The sequence below is a fragment of the Carlito syrichta genome, unplaced genomic scaffold (assembly GCF_000164805.1).
Source record: "Carlito syrichta isolate Samal-C Ts95f unplaced genomic scaffold, Tarsius_syrichta-2.0.1 Scaffold78750, whole genome shotgun sequence".
Taxonomy (NCBI): Eukaryota; Metazoa; Chordata; class Mammalia; order Primates; family Tarsiidae; genus Carlito; species Carlito syrichta.
Window position 1 is genome coordinate 307,876 of NW_007022846.1, and position 20,809 is coordinate 328,684.

General features: G+C 42.7%; 1 protein-coding gene across 1 annotated transcript in view; it reads right to left on the reverse strand.

The window, feature by feature from the left end:
- IL23R (interleukin 23 receptor) overlaps window positions 1–20,809 on the reverse strand; it is a 64,459-nt gene that overhangs the window by 24,017 nt on the left and 19,633 nt on the right. The window contains exons 4-6 of the mRNA XM_008054442.1: window positions 18,192–18,352; window positions 15,391–15,536; window positions 6,145–6,301 (exon numbers count right to left, since the gene is read on the reverse strand). Of these exons, the coding sequence (XP_008052633.1) occupies window positions 6,145–6,301; window positions 15,391–15,536; window positions 18,192–18,352 (464 nt within the window). The remainder of the gene's footprint in view (window positions 1–6,144; window positions 6,302–15,390; window positions 15,537–18,191; window positions 18,353–20,809) is intronic.

A 20,809-nucleotide genomic window follows, 5' to 3' on the forward strand; every position in this document is an offset into this window, starting at 1 on the left:
AAGCATCCAGAAGCGGGACAAGGTCTAGGCGCAGGAGAGCCGTGTGTGATGTGATGGTTGACTGGGGCAACAGTCCGCATCCTGTGTTTCTGTATGAAGTAGTGACTCACGAGAAAGAGGAAGCAGGGAGGTGACCAGATAGTCCTGGAGATAACGGTCTGAGGTTCTCACATGCCCACCCTCTTCTGCCCCCAAACTATGGTGGCTAAGGTGCTGGTTTGACTGTCAGGTCTCCCCGACTGTCTCTACACTTCCCCTCTCCCCACTTCAAGGGTGTGTCTGACCAGAGAGTGAGTGGTTCTCACACTTCACTGTAGAGGCACCGCTCGGCAAGAGGTGCAGGAGCTGGCATTTTAAGGACATGCCTAAGCTTTTCTATGTGGATGGTCCACAGACCTGACTCTGAGAAACAGTGCTTTCTCGATAGAGGAGGACCAGCCAGAAAAGCACATTAAGAATTCCTGTGCCAGTCCTGCTTGGTCAGGGCCAGCTTTTCCACCGAGACTTTGTCCCCATCTGCGACAACTCCTTCCTTCCCTAGCCCATCTTGGGCCCTTGGAGTTCCATATTCGTTCTCATCGCCTTAACCCAAACCTACTTCCACATCTTGCATTCATGCCAAAGCAGAAATAGTTGATAGCAGGTTTTTCATTTTCTCATGTGTTTGCATTTTCATAAGAAACACTACATTAAAAATGAAGTTCTCGGCTGGACGTGGTGGCTCAAGCCTATAATCCCAGCACTCTGGAAGGATGAGACAAGAGGATTGATTGCCTGAGCCCGTGGGTTCAAGACCAGACTGGGCAACTTGGTGAGACCTCATCTCTACAATAAATTAAAAAATTAGCTGGGTGGGTGGTAGTGCGAGCCTGTAGTTCCGGCTACTTGGAAGGCTGAGGCGGAAGGTTCACCTGAGCCAGCAGGTAGAGGCTGCAGTGGCTGGGAGCATGCCGCTGCACGCCAGACTGGGTGACAGAGTGAGACTCCAACTCAAAAAAAAAAAAAAAAAAAGAAGCTCTCTAAAATTATCTGGGCATGGTGGTACCCTGTAGTCCCAGCTCCTCGGGGGGCTGAGGCAGGAGGTTTGCTTGAGCACAGGAATTCAAAGCTGCAGTGAGCTATGATTGTGCCACTGCATTTGAGCCTGGGCAAGAGAGTGATACCCTGTCTCAACAAAAAAAACAAAAAAGAAAGAAAAAGAAGCTCTGTTGGCATCGTTCTATTATTAGCTAGTGTGTGGAAGATGTGGTTAGGAGGGTCTGACTCGCACATGTCTCGGGAAGGCGACCAGCAGAGCTGAAAACACATCCATACTGGAATCCCACAGGCTGAGTGAGGCCTTGGCTCACCGTTGATCAGCCTTGTCATATTTGGCAAGCCTACTTGGGCCTCAACACCTCCATCTGTGCAACGGGGACTAATAATTATACTCCTTTTATAGAGCTGCAGTGATGGAGGACAATTCATATGTAAAATGCCGAGACAGTGCCCAGCACCTAGCAAGCATCCAGCAAATGTTAGCTATTAGTGTCTATTATCCCGAAGGCACCCTAGGATTCAGTCGCTCAACTGGCCTCTTGAATCATACCAGGATAGTATGAATAAAACTTGTCTCTAGCCCGGAGAAACTGCCCCTGTGTGCTGGCTAAAGCCTCACACAGGCTTTATATTATATTATATTCTGGGGGACTAATTTTCTTTTTTAGTAAAAGGCCTTGTTTTTTCCACTAAATTCTAAATACTCTATGGAAGGAAAGTTAATATCTTAAATTTTTTTTTCTTAATTCTTCTTATCCATTCATTTATTGACAGGCAGTTAGATTGTTACCCTATCTGTGTATTGTAAATAAGGCTGCTATAGACATTGAGTGCAGGTATCTTTCTTGAGGCACTGATTTCATTTTCTTTGCCTATTCAACCAGAAGTGGGATTGCTGGGCCATAACATTTCTACTTTTAATACTTTGGGGAATCTCAATACTGTGCTCCCAATGGCTGTGCCAACTTACATCCTCATTAATTTTTATTTTACTTTATTTTGAGTTGGGGCCTCACTCTGTCACCCAGGCTGGAGTGCAGTGGCATGATCAAGGCTCCCTGCAGCCTCAACCTTCTGAGCTCAAGCAATCATTCCGCTTCAGCCTCCCGCGTAACTGGGACTACAGGCATGCACCACCACGCCTAGCTAACTATTTGTTCTTTTTTGTAGAGATGAGGGTTTCACTGTGTTGCCCAAGTTGGTCTCAAACTCCTGGCCTCAAGCAATTCTCATGCTTCAGCCTCCCAAAATGCTGGGGTTACAGGTGTGAGCCATTGCACCCAACCAGAATTTTTTTTTCTCAAGAGATACGATCTCACTCTGTCGCCCAGCCTGGAGTGTGTTGGTTATTTACAAGAGTAATCATAGCTCACTGCTGCCCCAAACTCCTGGGCTCAAGCAGTTCTCCTACCTCAGCCTCTAGAGTAGCTATGACCACAGGCACACACCATCTTGCTCAGCTAATTACTTTATTTTGTTTTTGTTTTTTTTTGGTAGAGATGGGGGTCTCACTATGTTGCCCAGAATGGTTTCGAACCCCTGGTTTCAAGAGATCCTCCTGTCTTGGCCTCCCAAAGTACTGGGATTTACAGGCATGAGCCATTGTGCCCAGCCAGTACTTTTTAAAAAGCAATCAATATTAAAGATTTGCTGAAAAGCAGTTTGGCAACAAGCTTAAAATTTGTTTAACTTTTGATGCAATCATTTCTTAGATCTAAAGAAATATGAAGCACTTAAACACACAGCCATGCAAAGAAGTTTATTGATAATGTATAAAATAGAAATAATCTAGATATTGCTTAAATAGGAAAATGATTAAATAAATTATAATACATTTATAGACTAGAATACTGTGCAGTCATTAAATAAGTTTTACAAAATTCAACAAGGGCTGGGGGCAGTAACTCAGCCTGTCATCCTAGCACTTTGGGAGGCCAAGGCAAGAGGATGGCCTGAGTATGGAGGTTCAAGACCAGCCTGGGCAACTTGGTGAAACCTCGTCTCTACAAAAACTAGCTGGGCGTGGTGGCACATGCCTGTAGTTCCAGTTACTTGGCAGGCTGAGGCAGAAGGATCACCTCAGCCCAGAAAGTCGAGGCTGTGGTGGCCGAGAGGGTGCCACTGTCCTCCAGCCTGGGCGACAAGAGTGAGACTCCAATTAAAAAAAAAAAAAATTCAACAAAGTAGATTAAGTAATAAAATAAGGATGTAACAAAATATATACCACAGCACCAATTATTTTATAAAATGTGCGGCTGGGCGTAGTGGCTCATGCCTATAATCCCAGCACTTTGGGAGGCAGAGGTGAGAGGATTGCCTGAGCCCACGGGTTCAAGACCAGCCTGGGCAACTTGGTGAGACCTCATTTCTACAATAAATCAAGAAAAATTAACCAGGCACAGTGGCTTGCACCTGTAGTTCCAGCTACTTGGAAGGCTGAAGCTGAAAGATTGCCTGAGCCCAGCAGGTCGAAACTGCAGTAGTCGTGAGTGTGCCACTGCACCCAGCCTGGGTGACAGAGTGAGATTCCTATCCAAAAAAAAAGTGCATAGGACAAAAACTAATATTAACTTTATTAAAATGTAAATAGCAGGTACTTCTAAGTTGTGTACTATAATAAACTTACATTGCTTTTACAGACAGAAAAAAAAGATACATTTTCACAAAGATTTAATGTTAGTACTTCTCTAATGCACCTGTACTTTTTCTTTTTTTTTTTGAGTTGAGGTCTCACTCCACCACCCAGGCTGAAGTGCAGTGGCATGCTCATGGCCTCCCCAGTATCGATCTGCTGGGCTCCGGAGTTCCTTCTGCCTTGGCCTTTCAAGTAGCTGGAACTACAGGCCCGCATTACCATGCCCATCTAAATTTATTTTATTTTTTTATTGTAGAGATGAGATCTCACCAAGTTGCCCAGGCTGGCCTCGAACCTGCTTGCTCAGGCAATCCACTCACCTCGGTTTCCCAAAGTTCTGGGATTACAGGCTGGGCCACCAAGCCAGACCAACTGTTTTTAATTGAATGTGTCTTAGGAGAAATTTGCACCAAGAGAATGGTCTATGAGCCCTCTCAGCTAACATGTTAAACTTGGATAAATGCAAATATTCAGGGATATCTCATTTTAACTAGTATTTTTGTCCCTTAAGTGATTCTTCACATTAGGAAACGAATTTTAAAGTTAAACAATTAGGGCCATTGCCTTGCTAGACTCTGGTGTAGGCAAGTGCTCTTTGAGCTATGGCTTTGGCCCTCTCTTCCACCTAGGAGAGGTAAATCTTCTCTCTCTCTCTTTCTCTAATTTATTTAAAGTAAACTATATCTTCTAATCTAAAAAATTTAACAATTAATAAAGTTAAACGATTACAGAGTAGGGGTAGCTGTGGTGTTCCTTTTCCATTCTACCTGAGGTTTAAGATCTTTAAAGAAGAACATTTGTGGTCTTTTATTCAACCTGGAGAATACTTAAGCAAGCTGCTCTTCTGCTTGGATGTAGTAGGTTAGCAAATGACATTGAGGAGATTGGCGAGGGGCTGTGGGGAAAATGCACAGTATTTTGAGCAAGAAAATGTATGATCTCAGTGATCAGATTCAAGTACGCAATTTTGAAAAAAAAGAAAACTTACAACCTAGTTGAGTGTTGTTACCCACTGGCAATGTACTGTTTAGCAAGGTGTGCTTCAGTTTCCACATTTGTAAAATGGTGTAGTTACAATCAACTGTGGTTGATGTCAAAACCAAACAAGCTTATGAATAGCAGTACCTGGTAAATGGTAAGTAAATGTTAGTTAACAGTTTGAATAATCTTTCTAGGCAAATCTGGGTTTCATCAAAAAATAATTGGGTTATCAACTAAATTATTACTATTATAAAATGGCAACTGAAGTCCTAAGAATTGTTAACAGTAGCAACTTAACACAGAATACCTTAAATTAAAAACTAACTTAAGAAATAGAACTGGGGCTGAGTATTGAAAATGATTCCCTAATGAAGCATTTCTAAGACATGGGCGTTGTGGAGTGCGAAAGAGTTTTTCCGCTAGTTGGCTCTCTGTGCCCTCTGCTTACCTGGCAGCCGTCAATATCAACAATGCACGTCACAGTGCTTGGGAACACAGAACACAAGTCCAAGATACTATAATAGTGATGTTAACGATACTGTGATTATAATTAAGTCCTTCTGTTTATTTTTTATAAAATGCTACTTTTTTTAGAGATGGGGTTTCACTATGTTGCCCAGGCTGGTCTCAAACTCGAGCAATCTTCCTGCCTTGACCTCCGAAATTGCTGAGATTACAGGCACGAACCACCATGCCTGAACAAGCCCTTCAGTTTTGGGGGGAAAAAAACCTTCAATCTAGTGTATAAGCTACCTATGGTAGAGAGACATCTTCAGATTAATGGGGGCCATTATGGAGTATTATGATAATTACAATAGATCCATTTATCATTTGCTTACAATTGAAGCCTGTTTGGCTTAGAAGTCTATTTGGCTAAGAATGGCATGAGTAAATCGATATAAAATTGAACTAATAACATTAGAAGTAGGAAAACATCTAAAGATAAATGATAGATCGGCTAAGTCATTGCCAAATAGAGAATTAATTAATCCTGTGTGAAAGAGTTTTAACTCCTTCTGTTTGCTTTGCATATAGTAGGTAATATTTATTGATACTATTTGATTTGTGTCTCTTTTAGAATATATTTTATCAGAGTGGTCTGAAGAATTTAATGTAACTCTTTATAATATTTTTCAAGACTGTTATATGCCTCACAGTCACCCAGGGTGTTTGTAAGAAATGCTGACCCAGGAGCCTTCCATCTTCACTGTCCATGGACTCAGGCCCTCTGGGAGCCTGAGCATGCGTCTTGAACAAACGTCCCTAGGAGGTTTTTATGTTTGAAATCCCAGAAATGTCTGACAACCGTTACACAAATTGTAGTCAACCTTAACAAAACCAAAGCAAAATAACATTGTAAATGTGACCACCTGCCCTAGAATGGTTTTATCAGTTTTGGTAGACGTCAAGGAGAAATAACATATATACGGAGGAAAGAGACTGCAATAAGGAGAAAAGCCTAAAAGAATAAAATACATAAATACACTCACCTGTTTCTGCTGTTTTATGATAAAAGGGTGAGCTCCAGGACTGCCAGTACCTTTTACCTGTTTCTTGACACCTCACTTGAAATATATACTTCATGTTGGGCTCTAAGTGAAATTCTGATTGCTGCACATAGGTAAAGTTGGTGTGGAATTCTTTAACCTAGAATGGGAGAATCACAATAAAATGTGGTGTGCTTTTAAAACAAATAACAATTCCATTAGCAGAAATGTATGGCACACCTATGGTGTTCCAGGTATTCTTCTAAACCTTGGGTAAACAAAGAGGAATGAAGAACTTTGCGGGAAACATTCCCACACAGAATCAAACACTGCCTTGAACACTAAAAGTGATAATACTGCTTTATGTTTGACAAAAGTCCAAAATGTAATGTATTCTTAATTTTAGAAAATATTATTTTAATGGGTTGAGGAAACAGGGGACCTGATTGCAATTGTTTGAAATCCTCCCTACTCTGCAGTTGCTTATTTATTTATCTATTTATTCCATTTTTAGTGGGGTCTCACTCTGTCCCAGGATCACGGCCCACTGCAGGCTTGACCTCCTGGGCTCAGGCGATCCTTCTGCCTCTGTTAGGGATAATCCCAAAGTGCTAGGATTCCAGGCATGAGGCATTGTGCCGGTCCATGGTTGCATATTTAGAGCAATGATTCTTCCCAAATAATGGAATAATTCACTTGCTAATGATGACTTTTAGAGGAAGAATTATTCACATAAGCTAAGCTCTTAAATTGTCCTTATTGCAAGTTTTTGAATATTCTACAAGACCGAATAGTATATATGTGTGTTTATGACAGAGGACCCTCCCGAAAAAAGGCACTTGTTAATTAAAAATGCTGTATTTATTCTTACATGTTTAAACTTTGGTCACCTTCCAAGTGTTCTTAATTTGATGCAATACACCTATTCAGATGCTTTTTCCACCACTCAACACAGTTTATGAACATGTCCATTTTGATGCCTTTTCCAATTGGCAAAACTGTTTCCCTTTGAGGACTTTTTTCATTGAGGGAAACAAAAAACTCACTAAGGTCAAGATCAGGAGACTGGGGAAGGTAAGGCACGGGGGTCATGTCATTTTTGGTCAAAAATTGCTGAACACTCAGTGGATGTGGCAGGTGCACTCATAAATTACCCATCATGAAATGGGCAAACACATTGAAAGAATCTCAAAGAAAAACATTCATTGAAGCTGAACTCAGCCTCTCACAACAACACGGGGTGGTCCACTGATGCCAAGGGGTTCCTAGAACACATACCTAGCGGGGAAGCCTGTGCGACAAGGAGCCTGCCCTCCAAATGATCATTCCAATTTTGAGGGGGTCCCCCTTCATATGTGAGAAAAAATAAATAAATATGAAAGAATGCTGAACCAGAAAATCCAACAGAAGATAAGAAAGAAAATAGGTGAGGAATAAACAGACAAGTGTTTTTCCAGGGCGCTGCAACCTGCCATCAAACATAGCGAAAAATGAGCCCCAAACAAGCTGGCTCAGTTGGCAGAAAGAAACCAAGACACTTGTACATCTTCCATATGTTCTAGCAAGTGATTTATTGAAGAAAGCAAAGTATGATTGAAAGGCAGACATAAAACAAATTTAGGCAACAACTGGGTGAAAGCAGTCACCAGGTGCTCATGAAAGAGAAAGTTAGAATGATCAAGATTAAAAAAAAAAAAAGAACAAGCTATCCACCTCATCCAGGGATTTTCTGTTAAAACCCAATCTTAACATAAATCTTGAAGCTTGCAATGCATTGAAAATGTAAAATTCATGAAAATATTTGGGGGATGTCACGCTCCCTGAAAGATGTCATCCAGTTTCCACAAGCCTTGTCTCTACTCATGACTTTCGGAATGTTCTGCTATGTGACTATGACTGTGGCAACCAGTGTCTCCTGGGATCAGGGAGAGATTTTACTTATTGTGCCAAAGATTTGACTTTCAAATGCACTCTGCTTCATATTAGTTTCTCTTGTAGGGAAGTTATGATGCTCCAAAATATCTCTTACCCTTGAGTTTATAGATAAGTTCCCTCGAAGGCAAGAAATACCCTAAAGAACAGCTAGAATTCTAAAACAGAAAGAAGAATATTGTGAACTGCTAACAGGTGTTTATACCATGAGGCAAAACAGGTGACTGCTTAGGGCCGTGCAAGTATAAGCTGACACTTCCAGATGATACCATCAGTGGCTGAAGTGAATACCGAGAGAGCTAGAATTAACTGAGTGCCTATGTAAAGAATATCATTTCAAGTGTGCTGGAAATATAACCTTGCCTTTTAAAAAAATAACAGTTAATTTCTACTTAGAGTTTCAATTCTGAAGGTTGGGGGGAGGGCATTAAAACAGAATTTCCATCAGCCAGAGAGATTGCTTTTCTTAGTAAATCTAAGTTCCTGTTGCCTGAGCCAAGGAGGTCGAGGCTGTGGTGAGCCGATTGTGCCACTGCACTCCAGCCTGGGCGACAAAGTGAGACCACAACTGAAAACAAAAACAAAACAAGAAGTTCCTGAGGGCATCCTTGGGTGGAGGGAATAAGAAGCTCCAAACTATCCAGAGAGTTCTGCAATCCCCACCTCCCCCGACAATCAGGTTGGGACGTGGCCTAGGTTGAGAGGGTCCCCCACGGTAACCCACCGGTGTCTAAATTCTTTTGGTTTCTCCCTTCACTCCTACCCTTCAATCTTCCCCCGTCTCTCTGTCCAAGTTATTTTTATCTGGTGTTTGGTGAGGAGAGAAGCGAGATGTTGATTGGAAACTTATTTGTGACTAATCACACGGTCTTCCAAGTTTCCTGTCTTGTATTAACCTCCATGCTTCTGAAATGCAAAAGCCAAAGATCTGGTTCTTTGATATCTGCATACTGTTCAATCAGCCCTTCTGGGAAAAAAACAACTTGGTTTTGTGTAGCCTAAGCTAAGAAAGGTTTTTACATTTTTAAATGGTTGAAAGAAAGCTTTTAAAAAGAATATTTCATGGTGCCCAGAAATTACGTGAAATTCAAATTTCAGCGTCCAAAAATAAAATCATATTGGAACACAGCTACGCCCATTCATTTGCATATGGTCTATGGCTGTTATCATGCTGCAGACACAGAGTTGAGTAGTTGAGACTGAAACCCTACGTTCTGCAAAGCCTAAAATGTTTACCATTTGGCCCTGGAATGAAACGTTTGCCTAGACCCTGGTCTAGCTTAATTAGAGAAATGAATCACCATCAATCCATTTACTTGAACTTGCCGCTGAGACTTTCTCTTATACTGTCACTGAGGTTGGACACCATTATGGACAAATAATAACAATAGCTAATGTTTCAAATATTGTTTGTGTAGACTAGATATTATAAAAATCAGTGGAGATTTAAAAAATATTATTATTATTATTATTGCTATTATTATTATTTTGAGTTGGAGTCTAACCCCGTCACCCAGGCTGGAGTGCAGGAGCACACTCACGGCCACCGCAGCCTCAACCTGCTGGGCCCCGGCGATCCTTCCACCTCAGCCTTCCAAGGAGCCGGAACTACAGGTGTGCCCTGCCACACCCGGCTAATTTTTGATTTTTTTGTAGAGACAAGGTCTTGCCAAGTTGCCCAGGCTGGTCTTGAACTCGCAGGCTCAGGCAATCCACTTGGCTCGGCCTCCCAAAGTGCTGGGATGGCAGGTTGAGCCAACGAGCCCGGTCTCAAAAAATGATTATAGCAGAGCCCTGCTCTCCTGGAGCTCATTGTTAAAGGATGGAGAAATGGAGGTGTAAACAGGTAAGTACACCTCCATTTCAGGTGGCAAACACCCCTGAAACGGCCTGCAGAAGCAGGCCTGGGTGGCTGTTGGCCTAACTTCGGACTTGGGGTGCTGGAGACATAGTCCATGAAGACACCAACACGTAGCTACAGGTGTAGGCCTGACCCTCTCAGGAACTGGGGTTGCTCCAGGTTCTAGGCCACAGGTGGAGCTGAGACCTGGGAGTAGGTTAGAGCTGCAGTGGAGTGAGGAAAGACCAATATTTAGGCAGTTGGTGGAAGGGAGGACTTACGAAGGAAGGCAGTCAGAGATACCGCTAGAGAGCTAAAGACATTCCTGAAAAGGGAAAGCCAAGAGGAGAGACGCTTCCAAGGAGGAGGCGGTCGGCAGTGTCAAATGCCAGGACAGGATGGAGACTGCCGAGGCTTGCGGACTTCGTCTTTCGGAAAGATGGTGGTGGCCTCGCAGGAGCTGATTTCGGCAGATGCAGTGACATCCCAGGCCACCCCCTTGTCCTTCATCTGGGTCATTTACCACGTAGCTTTGCGCATCTTCCCGTTCTGATCTGGGTTTGCCCACGTGGCTGCTTTGGGACAACAGGCCGTCGGTGCCTGGGAAGCTAGAAGGAGATTGAAGGGTCCCAGAGAGACTGGGCTCAGGCGCTCCTGTCCTCTGCCAGTGCCGTAAGAAGGACACGCCAGGCTAGCCCGCTGTTCCCAGATGGAGGACTCAGATGCATGTAGGGGAGAACCTGGGCTCAGGCGGAAGAGTGAGCCAGCTGGCCTGCAAATGTATGCCCACTCCCGGCTAAGTTCAGCCTAGACCAGCCAGACCCCATGGACAGCTGGGGAGTGGCTTTGTTTACCTATATGATATCTAAAATACTCTTTGGGGATGCAGTAAGGTGACCTCTCTGCTACTATACACGTATTCCTCATGAGGGAGGTTTGCTGTGTTGTTTTCTGGTATGATGCTCCTTTGAGGTCCCAAGGCAGAGCCCACCTTATGTATGTGTGTGCACAGGTATGCACCCTTGTACCATTTCCCTCTGAGATCCCTCCCTACCTCTTTCTTTCCTCTCTCCCCCATGTTCAAAAAGAAAAGATATATATATATATATATATATATATATATATATATATATTCCTTTAATGAAGTTTTCAGGATCAAAATGGAGTCAATCGCATTAAAAACAAACAAACAAAAACAACAACGCCAGCAACAGAAAGAGACCTCTGATGAACACAGCTGGGAAGGCTGAGGAGAGGGTTCTCATGCGTGCCTGACAGCAAGACATCACAAAAGCCTGCAAGAGCTACTACCTTCACAAAGGCCATCCCGACATTACACAAAACATGCTTCTGCGAGGACGTCTGCCCAGACTGATGTCACCCTTGTTATTGACCTTTGTAGCTAAGGATAATCATCTCAGAACAAATACGTCATCCTCCTCATTTTTCCTGCAAAACCTTTGTCTTCCTTTGCTTCCCTGAAGACACACACGGTTCCCGACAGCACACAGATTCCCATCACAATGCCCTGTTCCCGAACACACATCACGTCCTTTTAGGAAACCTCTCTCTGCTGCTTATGTTGGCACCTTAGGAGGGTAGACATGCTCGGTCTCATCATCCATGTGAAATAATTGTTCTGAGACTCAGTTAGTGCTAGGAAGACAGGATTTAAATGGAGAAGAGCCCTGTCTCTCTAGGGAAGCTGCTGTCTTGATCCCAGAGTCTAGGAGAGCAGATATACAGAAGGCATGCCTTTCTGTGATTGCTAAGATGATGTCTATCACATGGAAGACAAGCTTAAACCAGACTGGAGAGCCTCCCACCATCGGGAAGCTAGTTATATTTTGTAATCCAGATTACATAGTAGCTGGCTTTTCTCTGAGATACGTATCTTCTTCCTCTCATCTCTCTCTCCTCCACCCCCTTTCTTTCTAATATAGATGGGGTCTTGCTAAGTTGCCCAGGCTGGAGTGTAGTGTCTATTCCCAGACACAATCATAGCGCACTACAGCCTCGAACTCCTGGGTTTGGGCAGTCCTCCTGCCTCAGCTTCTCAGGTAGCTGGACTATAGGTGCATGCCACCCTGCCTGGCTGAAATGTTGACTTTCATCTTGCTATCTCTGACCATTGACTAAAATCTTTACAAGTTCCAAACTGGTCTCAGCTACAGTACCGGGGAATTCACAAAGGGGCTGAGGTAAATGAGGCGAGGGCAAAATGTTTGCAATGTTCTCCACAATGCAGGCTCATCTCCAGGGACTTGGAACCATCTGGCCGTAGATAGATACGGTCACACATCACTTAACGACAGGGGTACGTGTGGAGAAATGCGCCACTAGGCAATTTTGTCTTTGTGCAAACATCATAGGGTATTCTCACACAAGCCTAGATGGTCTAGTCTCCGACACACCTAGGCTAGATGGAGTAGCTTGTTGCTCCCAGGCTACGAAACCGTGTGGTGTATGGCTGTCCTGAGTACTGTGGACAACCGCAACACAATGCTAAGTATTTGTGTGTCTAAACATAGGAAAGGTACAGGGCAGATACAGGATTATAACCTTATGGAACAACCGTGGTATAGGCTGATTGCCACTCCGGGACATCTCGGGAGGTGCATGACTGTGATCTGCAATGTTGGCCTGGCAGGGACGCAGGAAGGACTGGCCGGTCCCCTTGGATACCTCACAGTCTGTGTGCACCTTAGCTTAAGGGGCTGAGAAGTACTCTCAGTACCCTGATTTTCAGGCAGGTTCCTTACCACTACCACCCTTGCCACATGCCTTCCTTGGAGGCCAGAGAGGAACAATCCTAGCCTGCATTTACTGAACGTTGTCCCTATTCTGGGTTCTGGGCTGGCTTATTCCCATGTTACTGGTGAGAACGAAGAACAGGGAAGGTAAGCGTGCTCAAGACCGCAGAACCAGAAAGCAGCGAGGCAGGCTTCAAACTCCAGCCGGTGCTCTTGCTTGCAAGGCGTCCTGCCACCTTGAAGTCAAGACCCACCCTGCAGTGTATCTGATGGTGGCAGCCCCACCACAGAGCCCAGGAAGAGTTGTGATGCTTGGTAGCCGCCTATGCTTCTCCATCCTGACTTTCCTGGCTCCCTACAAGGAGACAAAGACAACGGACACTTCATGCATGACCCAGTGAACGTTATGCGGGATGCTGCTGGCTTGACCGGGGTCATCTGGGTTGACGTGGTAATTCACCTTTCCTCTGTGGGTGGCTGATTTCAGAGCAGCCAGGTGGAAGACATGGAACATGGTATTGGATTGACACCTGCTGTTTCCATTGTCTGAATATTCACTGGGTGCCAAATAAATGCAGGTGTAGAGTCTGCAAGGCACACGTGGTTACTGGCTTTGAAAGTTCAGGAACGTCAGGCTTGGCCCCTTTCGAATTCAACTTCCTCACTTGTGTGCTGGAGCTAATACTGCCTCCCACGAAGGACTGGTGTGAAGATTACACAAGACAACAAGTACCCTCTCAGCTCCTTCATCCACTGCTTCTGAGAAAGAGTTTTGGAAGTGAGCTCGAGTTACCTCCGAGTTACTTCCAAGTTACTTCCAAGTTACCGAGTCTCATAGTGGTGTAGGTAGCACCAGCAGGGGGGAGCAGAGAACTAGGCTCTCAACCAGAAAACAGTTTCTGAAAACGTATTCAGAGACATCGATGATATAATTCCTTTCTCTTTTCCAAACATTCCTATAGTGGATTACATCCTCCAATTAAGGGGGTTTAGTACTCTAGGGATTGTTCTATGACTGTGATGCTTACAAAGGGCTCTCGGTGTCCCATTAGAGGAAATCCCGTTAACTCAAAAGCAAGACCTGACAATTTCCTTTGGGTTGTTTTGAAATCTCCCTAAATTCCATACACGCAAAAGGAATTGGGCAGGATCTTCACTTGGCTATTGATTAATGATGTAGAATGTGGATCCCATCCAGCGGAGACCCCAACACCCATAAAGTTCACATTTGAGCAAACAAGGGTAAACAGACAAGTTGACAACAGGAACTTAATTTTTACAAGCAACCTTTAGGGTATGTCTTGAAATCAGAGTAGTCTTACCCCATCTTCTTGACTCTTCAAAAACATATTACCTTATGGCAAAATTGATATTCAGAATGATAAGTCTGAAATCGTAGAAGACTTTGGAGTCATGCTAGTCATGAGAGAAATCTAAATTATGTCTCATATATGTTTTAGTGTTAAATATATATCATTTTATTGAACTCCCTATTAACTGGTCATCCATAGCTGATCTATAACTCTTAATTAAGCAAAGCCAGAAACGATTTCTTCATTATTTGGACTTAATGGCAGTTTATTGTACTTAAAAATAATCAAATGACATTTCTTTTCAAACACACCACAATTGGAACTGTTTTCTAAGTCAGATTGTGTCCCTCCATAGCTGAAATTAGTAAGTTTTTATTTCATTGTTCCCAGGTGCTATTATTATGTGATGTGATTTTCATGAACCTGGTAGCTAGGCCTCTCCTAAGACATCTGATGATTTACCCTAGGTGTTTAAGGCGGTTAGTTTGTTGGTCTAGACATTCACTTTTTAATGCTTACTTTTGCTCAGATTGTCATCTTCAAGCTCATCTAAGACTCAGGCCTATAGCTGTAATAAATCTTACACTTGGAATTGTACATTTTTGACTTAGAAAGAGATGCCCATAAATCTAAGTTCTCCTTTTCTGAACAATTTTTATTAAATCTGGATGCCTGTCAAACATAGAATTCTTAAATTTTAGGCTGGGTGTGCCTGTAACCCCAGCACTTTAGGAAGCTAAGGCAGGAGGATCACTTAAGCCCAGACAGGAGTTTGAAACTAACCTGGGTAATAGTGAGACTCTCGCTACAAAAAACTTTTTTTTTTTTTTAATTAGTCAAGCATGATGGCATGTGCCTGTGGTCCCAGTGACTCAGGAGGCTGAGGCAGGAGGATCATCTCTTGAGCCAGGATTCTATGATCATGCCACTGCACTCCAGCCTGGGCAACAGAGTGAGACTGTCGGAAAGCAGATAGATAGATAGATAGATAGATAGATAGATAGATAGATAGATAGATAGATAGATAGATAGAGATACGACTTAAATGTTACATCCACGATCATTGATATACATTTCACCCTAAGAGACACTGAAACACAAAGAGCTAAATAGATTCCACATAGCCAAAGATTTGTCATCATAGCAATATACAAAAGGCAACAAGATCTTTTCAGGACACAGCTCTGTTTGGAAGCATACAGTAATCATCAGTAAAACTGAAATGATGTTAACATCACATAAATAATCAGATAAAAAACATGTAAAATGTATCACTGTAAGTTCCAAACATTCCTATAGTTTATTACACCCTCCTATTGATACCAGATAAGTATCGTATTCTTAGTACTGACAGTTGACATCTTTTAAAGTATTCACTCACAAGCTAAAGAGTAATGAAAGTTAAGCTTACATTCCAAGTTCGGTTTGTTGCAGCCTTGTATCTCATTTCACAGGAAACTCTTTCAATTGTTGTTTGACTGTTCCAATAAATTACAGTCTTGGGCACTGTAGCATTTACGTTCTCAGCCCTGGAAATGATGGATGCAGAAGGTATCACTAGGAAAAAAAACAAAAACCCTACCAGTTTAAAACTTGCCTAGGGAGAAATTGGTATCTTTTCATCGACATATAGCCATGTTACAACTCAAAGTGCAAACAAACAAAAAAAACCCAAACCAATTTCATGATCTAATTAGTAATTAATGACTTCTTCTTGTTTCTAATCTATTATATAGGCAAGAACTACTGTTATTGAGGAAAATTCTATTCAGTCCAGTCTCCATTTTTTGAAAACTGAACTCAAATAGTTCTGTCTTTTCCCTACCTCCCACTCACTTACAATCCTAACTAATAAAATTCCAGAGTCTGGCCTTGTTAACATAAGAGTATAAAAAAGAGATAAAGAAGATATTTCCCCTTCCCTGCATCTGTTCAGAGAGAGAGGATGTTTGCATCCAAATTTAATTCAGAGAATCTGATTTGATGAGGTGTTAAATTGAGCCGGGAGGCTGAGGCAGGAGGATCACTTGAGCTCAGAAGTTCAAGGCTGCAGTAAGCTATAATTGTGACACTGCTCAGAAGCCTACATAACAGAGACCCTGTCTCTAAGGAGAGAAAAAAAAGATGTTAAATTCACAAAAATATTCTTCTTCCCTTGTGTAATAGGAACTTCTGTTCTTGAAAGTGTGATTTGAGCAAAGTAGGTCTCATAAGACTCCAAGACTTTATCAATTGTTGCCATGTTCTGTGATAATAACCTTCCAAAGGGAACTAAAATTCTGACTGGTTATCTGATTATCTTGTTGTAATAGGAGAAATGCTGTAACTGAAATCTCTATATTTCTAAACCGTGTAAATACTTACTAAGTTTGTTCTGTCTGAACAGAATAGAATTATTGGAACTATCATTCCCCTATGCATGATGGAAAAACGAAAACCTATAATTTTGCTAGATGTATTACTTGACAAATAACCCAAGGGCCTTTATGAATTTTTTTCTTTCTTTCTTTCTTTCTTTCTTTTTTTTTTTTTGAACTGGTGTCTCACTCTATCGCCCAGGTTGGAGAGCAGTGGCACACTCACGGCCACCCCAGCCTCGACCTGCTGGGCTCCGGCGATCCTTCTGCCTCAGTCTTCCAAGTAGCTGGAACGACAGGCGTGCACTACTATGCCAGGCTAATTTTTGATTTATTGTAGAGACGAGGTCTCACCAAGTTGTCTGGGCTGGTCTCAAACCTGTGGGCATAGGCAATCCACTCGCCTCGGTCTCCCATAATGCTGGGATTACAGGCTGATCCACCGAGCCCGGCCTATGAATGTTTTTAGAGACCATTGTTAATATTCTGGTTTCTTTTCATTTATTCTTTTTTTTTTTGAACTGAGATCTCACTCTGTCACCAGCCTGGAATGCAGTGGCACGATCATGGCTCACTGCTTCCTTGAACTCCTGGGCTCAAATAATCCTTCCCTCTCAGCATCCTGAGGAGCTGGGACTACAAGTGTGCACCACCACATCCAGTTTTTTTTTCTTTCTGTAGAGACGAGGTTTCACTAAGTTGCCTAGGCTGGCCTTGAACTTCTGAGTTCAAATGATCTTCTGGCTTCAGTCTCCCAAAGTGCTGAGATAACAGGCCTAAGACTCTGCACTTGGCCTCTTCATGTATTGAGTTTATAAAGCATCCTTTGAGAAGATTATTCATTTGCTACCAATGACTATTAATTAAAATTATGTGCACTGGTAGGTGATTTACAGAAAAATATAAAAATTACAGTTTTTCTCTCTAGTAGTATAGTCATAATAAAACTCTTAGGCTACAACTAGCATAGAATAAAAGTAATAGCGACATAATTAATTAAATTAAGGAGCTTAGTGTACTTAACTTTTATCATCTGAATACCATACATAATTTCCTTCTGCTACTGCAAACTTCTTTTAGTAAGAATCAGAATTGGGAGGCCAGGTACAGTGGCTCATGCCTGTAATCCTAGCACTTTGGGAGGCCAAGGTAGAAGGATCACTCAGACGAGGAGTTTGAGACCAGCCTGGGCAATACAGTGAGACCCTGTCTCTAAAAAAATAAATATATTGATAAACAAAGTTACAGATTACATTAACAAAAGTATGTATTATATGCTGTAAGTCTAAAAAGGCAGGGTTTATAAATAGCTAAAGCAAAAGTTGTTAATGTGTTAAATCTGGCTGGTGAACGTGGGGATGTCTAGCTAATTCTCTGCAATTTTCTATGTATTTTATAAAACTTTTCAAAATTTAAAAAAAAACCTTACATAAGTCCCCAAAGAGTATGTAGAAGTCTAATTCTCTAGTATGCTGTGCTTCTCACAGCATAAGACCCAACACACTTTGCTTAACCCTTGTTTCTCCCTGCCTTCCCTGGTGGATTGTAAGTCATTTTAAGGCAGGAGTCTCATCCCTTAGAACAATGCTTGGGACATAAAAAGTTCCCAATGCATGTTTGTAAAAACAAGGACACCACGTAGAAATAAGACGAGCGAGTTATACAGCAAAATGGTGGCAGCAATGCTCCTCCCTGAGTTGTTCTGGGCCAGTAGAATTGTAGGTCATTTCTGTTTTCTGAATTATGGTGTGCAGGCACTTGAGGGGACTCCTTTCAAATCTAGACTCCATTGGACTAGGTCAGCACCAATCAGCTGCTCACCATGACAGACCTTCTGGGCTTCCTCGTTCTTTACCTATGTCATCCAGGTGGATTTGCATCTGTTCTGACTCTTCCATGCCTAATGCATTTGTGGCTTGCACCCAGACCAAATACTTCTTGCCGCCTCGTAATGAGTCCGTGGAGATGTTGATATAGCTTGAGGTAAGGTACTGTTGTTCTTCTTCTGTCTCTAAACTTAAAAAAAAAAAAGAAGAAGAAGAAGAATCTCAAATTATATTTAGTTTGAGTTAATTATCCCAGAATTTTAAAAGTTCTACCTTTTTTAGCCTGCTTTCAGACATGCAACTTTTAACTGAGACATGAATCAAATTTGATTAGATTTTCAGGATTTTAAAAAACAAATTCCACTCACTGAGGCCACAGCAGGACTCTGGGGGGCCCTGAGCATCTTGGCCTTCCTGAACCCCTTCCTCCATGAAAAAAACAGCCTATTTATAAACCCTACCCCTAAATAACCATACAATATTGTTAGTGGGACATGGTTGGAGGCAGGTGGGAGGGGAGCACTGAAGGATGTGTCTTCTCTCTGCTGGTTTCTGTAAAGAGACTGTCTTTAAACTTCCTGTATATGATACATATATATATAATGCATATATGCAGTATAGATAAAATACACACATACACATATGTCTACATATATATGCCTATCCATGTTCATATATATTGTTTTGCAACTGTGTTCATATAAAACAAATATATTAATCTATATTAAAACATGTTCTTTAAACCTAACAGTCTGTTTTTATCTCCTGATTTTAAATAAAATTAAACATTTTCATGGACTCCTAAAAGTATTGTGGGCCCTAGCCACCATGCCTCCTGTGCCTGTCTGACATGGACACAGCTTGAAATAAATGAGCAGTCTGGAAAGGAACGCTGCATTTGGGGTCAGTGCAAAGATTCTGAAGCCGACAGTTCCCTCTGGGTGTAGGGGAAGGAGTAGGAAAGGCCAGCCTCCTGGGCAGAAACAGCTAGCATGTTCTAAAACACAGGAATGAGATGGCATGACATTTCTGAGAACGTTCAACAAGTGTAGTACTCTGGAGTATGAAAATGCGTGAGGTCACTAAGAAGTGGAGCAGGCCAGGTTGAAAACCCACCCAAGAGCCACTGATGGAGTGGGATTTTCCAGGTAAGAGGCAGTGCACTCTCTTTTCTCCCTGTGTTAAGGGTCCCTGGGGCTGTGTGGCACCTTGATGGAGGGTAGATTGATGGAATGAGGGTGGTGGTAGGAGAAGAGTGAAAAGCTATAAAATAATCCAGCATTGGGCTGGGCTCGGTGGTTCAGGCTGTAATCCCAGCACTTTGGGAGGCCGAGGTGAGTGGATTGCCTGAGACTGTGGGTTCGAGACCAGACCGGAACTGGCTGGACTTGAAGCCTAACTTGATGAAAGGAAAGGGAGTCATTTACTGCTGAAAATGATGGAGAAGATTGGGGAACTACAGGGTGCTCCCACACCCGGCTAATTTTTTTTATTTATTGTAGAGATGAGGTCTTGTCATGTTGCCCAGGCTGGTATCGAACCCGCTGGCTCAGGCAAAGTGCTGGGATGACAAGCTGAGCCACCGAGTCCAGCCTATTCTTATTTTTAACAAATAAAAATACTTCCCACGTTTGCATTTCGTCCTGGATCAGGGGTCACGTCCATCTTGTTTCTGCTGCCCCAATTATGGTGTTTGTGCTGCGGAGGCAAACTCCGACCTAATTTCTTCATCTAATCCCATCAACAGCCCTCTGTCCCAGGTGACGCCTTATAGGATTTGTGGAGAAGATAGAGCTTAAAAATTACTATCATTTTATCCCTAGGGGCCCACCTGGTCCTGTCACTGTGTCTATTCAGCACCTCCCGAGTTTCCCCAGCCTCACAGTGTCCCACCAGGATTGTACTTTGCCGGCCACTCACAGCTTGTGGAATCCAAGAAACACGCTTGCCGGGATGAGAACAGAGGAACCAGCCTCATGCCACCAAGCCATGGACATATTTATGAATCAAAATACTACAGAAATGATACATATACATATATCTAAAAACTTATTGCTACTAGCAGAGGAGGACAGTCTCAGCAAGTGGTCAAGGAATCCCTCCAAGGTTGACAGTCACCGAGCGCATGTGTGTTGGGGGCCTCTTGTTCAGCTCAGGTTTTTAAGTTCCAGTGCATTTTTCTGTGTTGCCTTGTTCCTCACACTAGCCGTGAGAGCAATATGAACACCATGAGGGGACAAGAAGGATATGTCATGGTGATAGACATCACAGGGGTTGGGTTTTAGAGACAGACCTAGGTTCAAATCCCAGCTCTGCCCCTTGATATGTCGTAGGACTTGGCAAGTTACTTAGCCTCTCTATACGTGAGTGTATTCATCTGCAGACTGGAAATGATAGCATGGTGTTATGAGTAAATGAGATAAGAAAGCAAGGAACAGATGGTTCCACACATAATAAAGGACTCATCAAACAAACAATGACTATGATTTAAAGGGTATCTGTGCCAGTATGGTAGTTCATGTCTGTCATCCCAGCACTTGGGAGCAGAGGTCAGAGGATTGCCTGAGTCCAGGGGTTCAAGACCAGTCTGGGCAACTTGGTGAGACCTCGTCTCTACAAAACATCGCCCAGGTGTAGTAGTGCATGC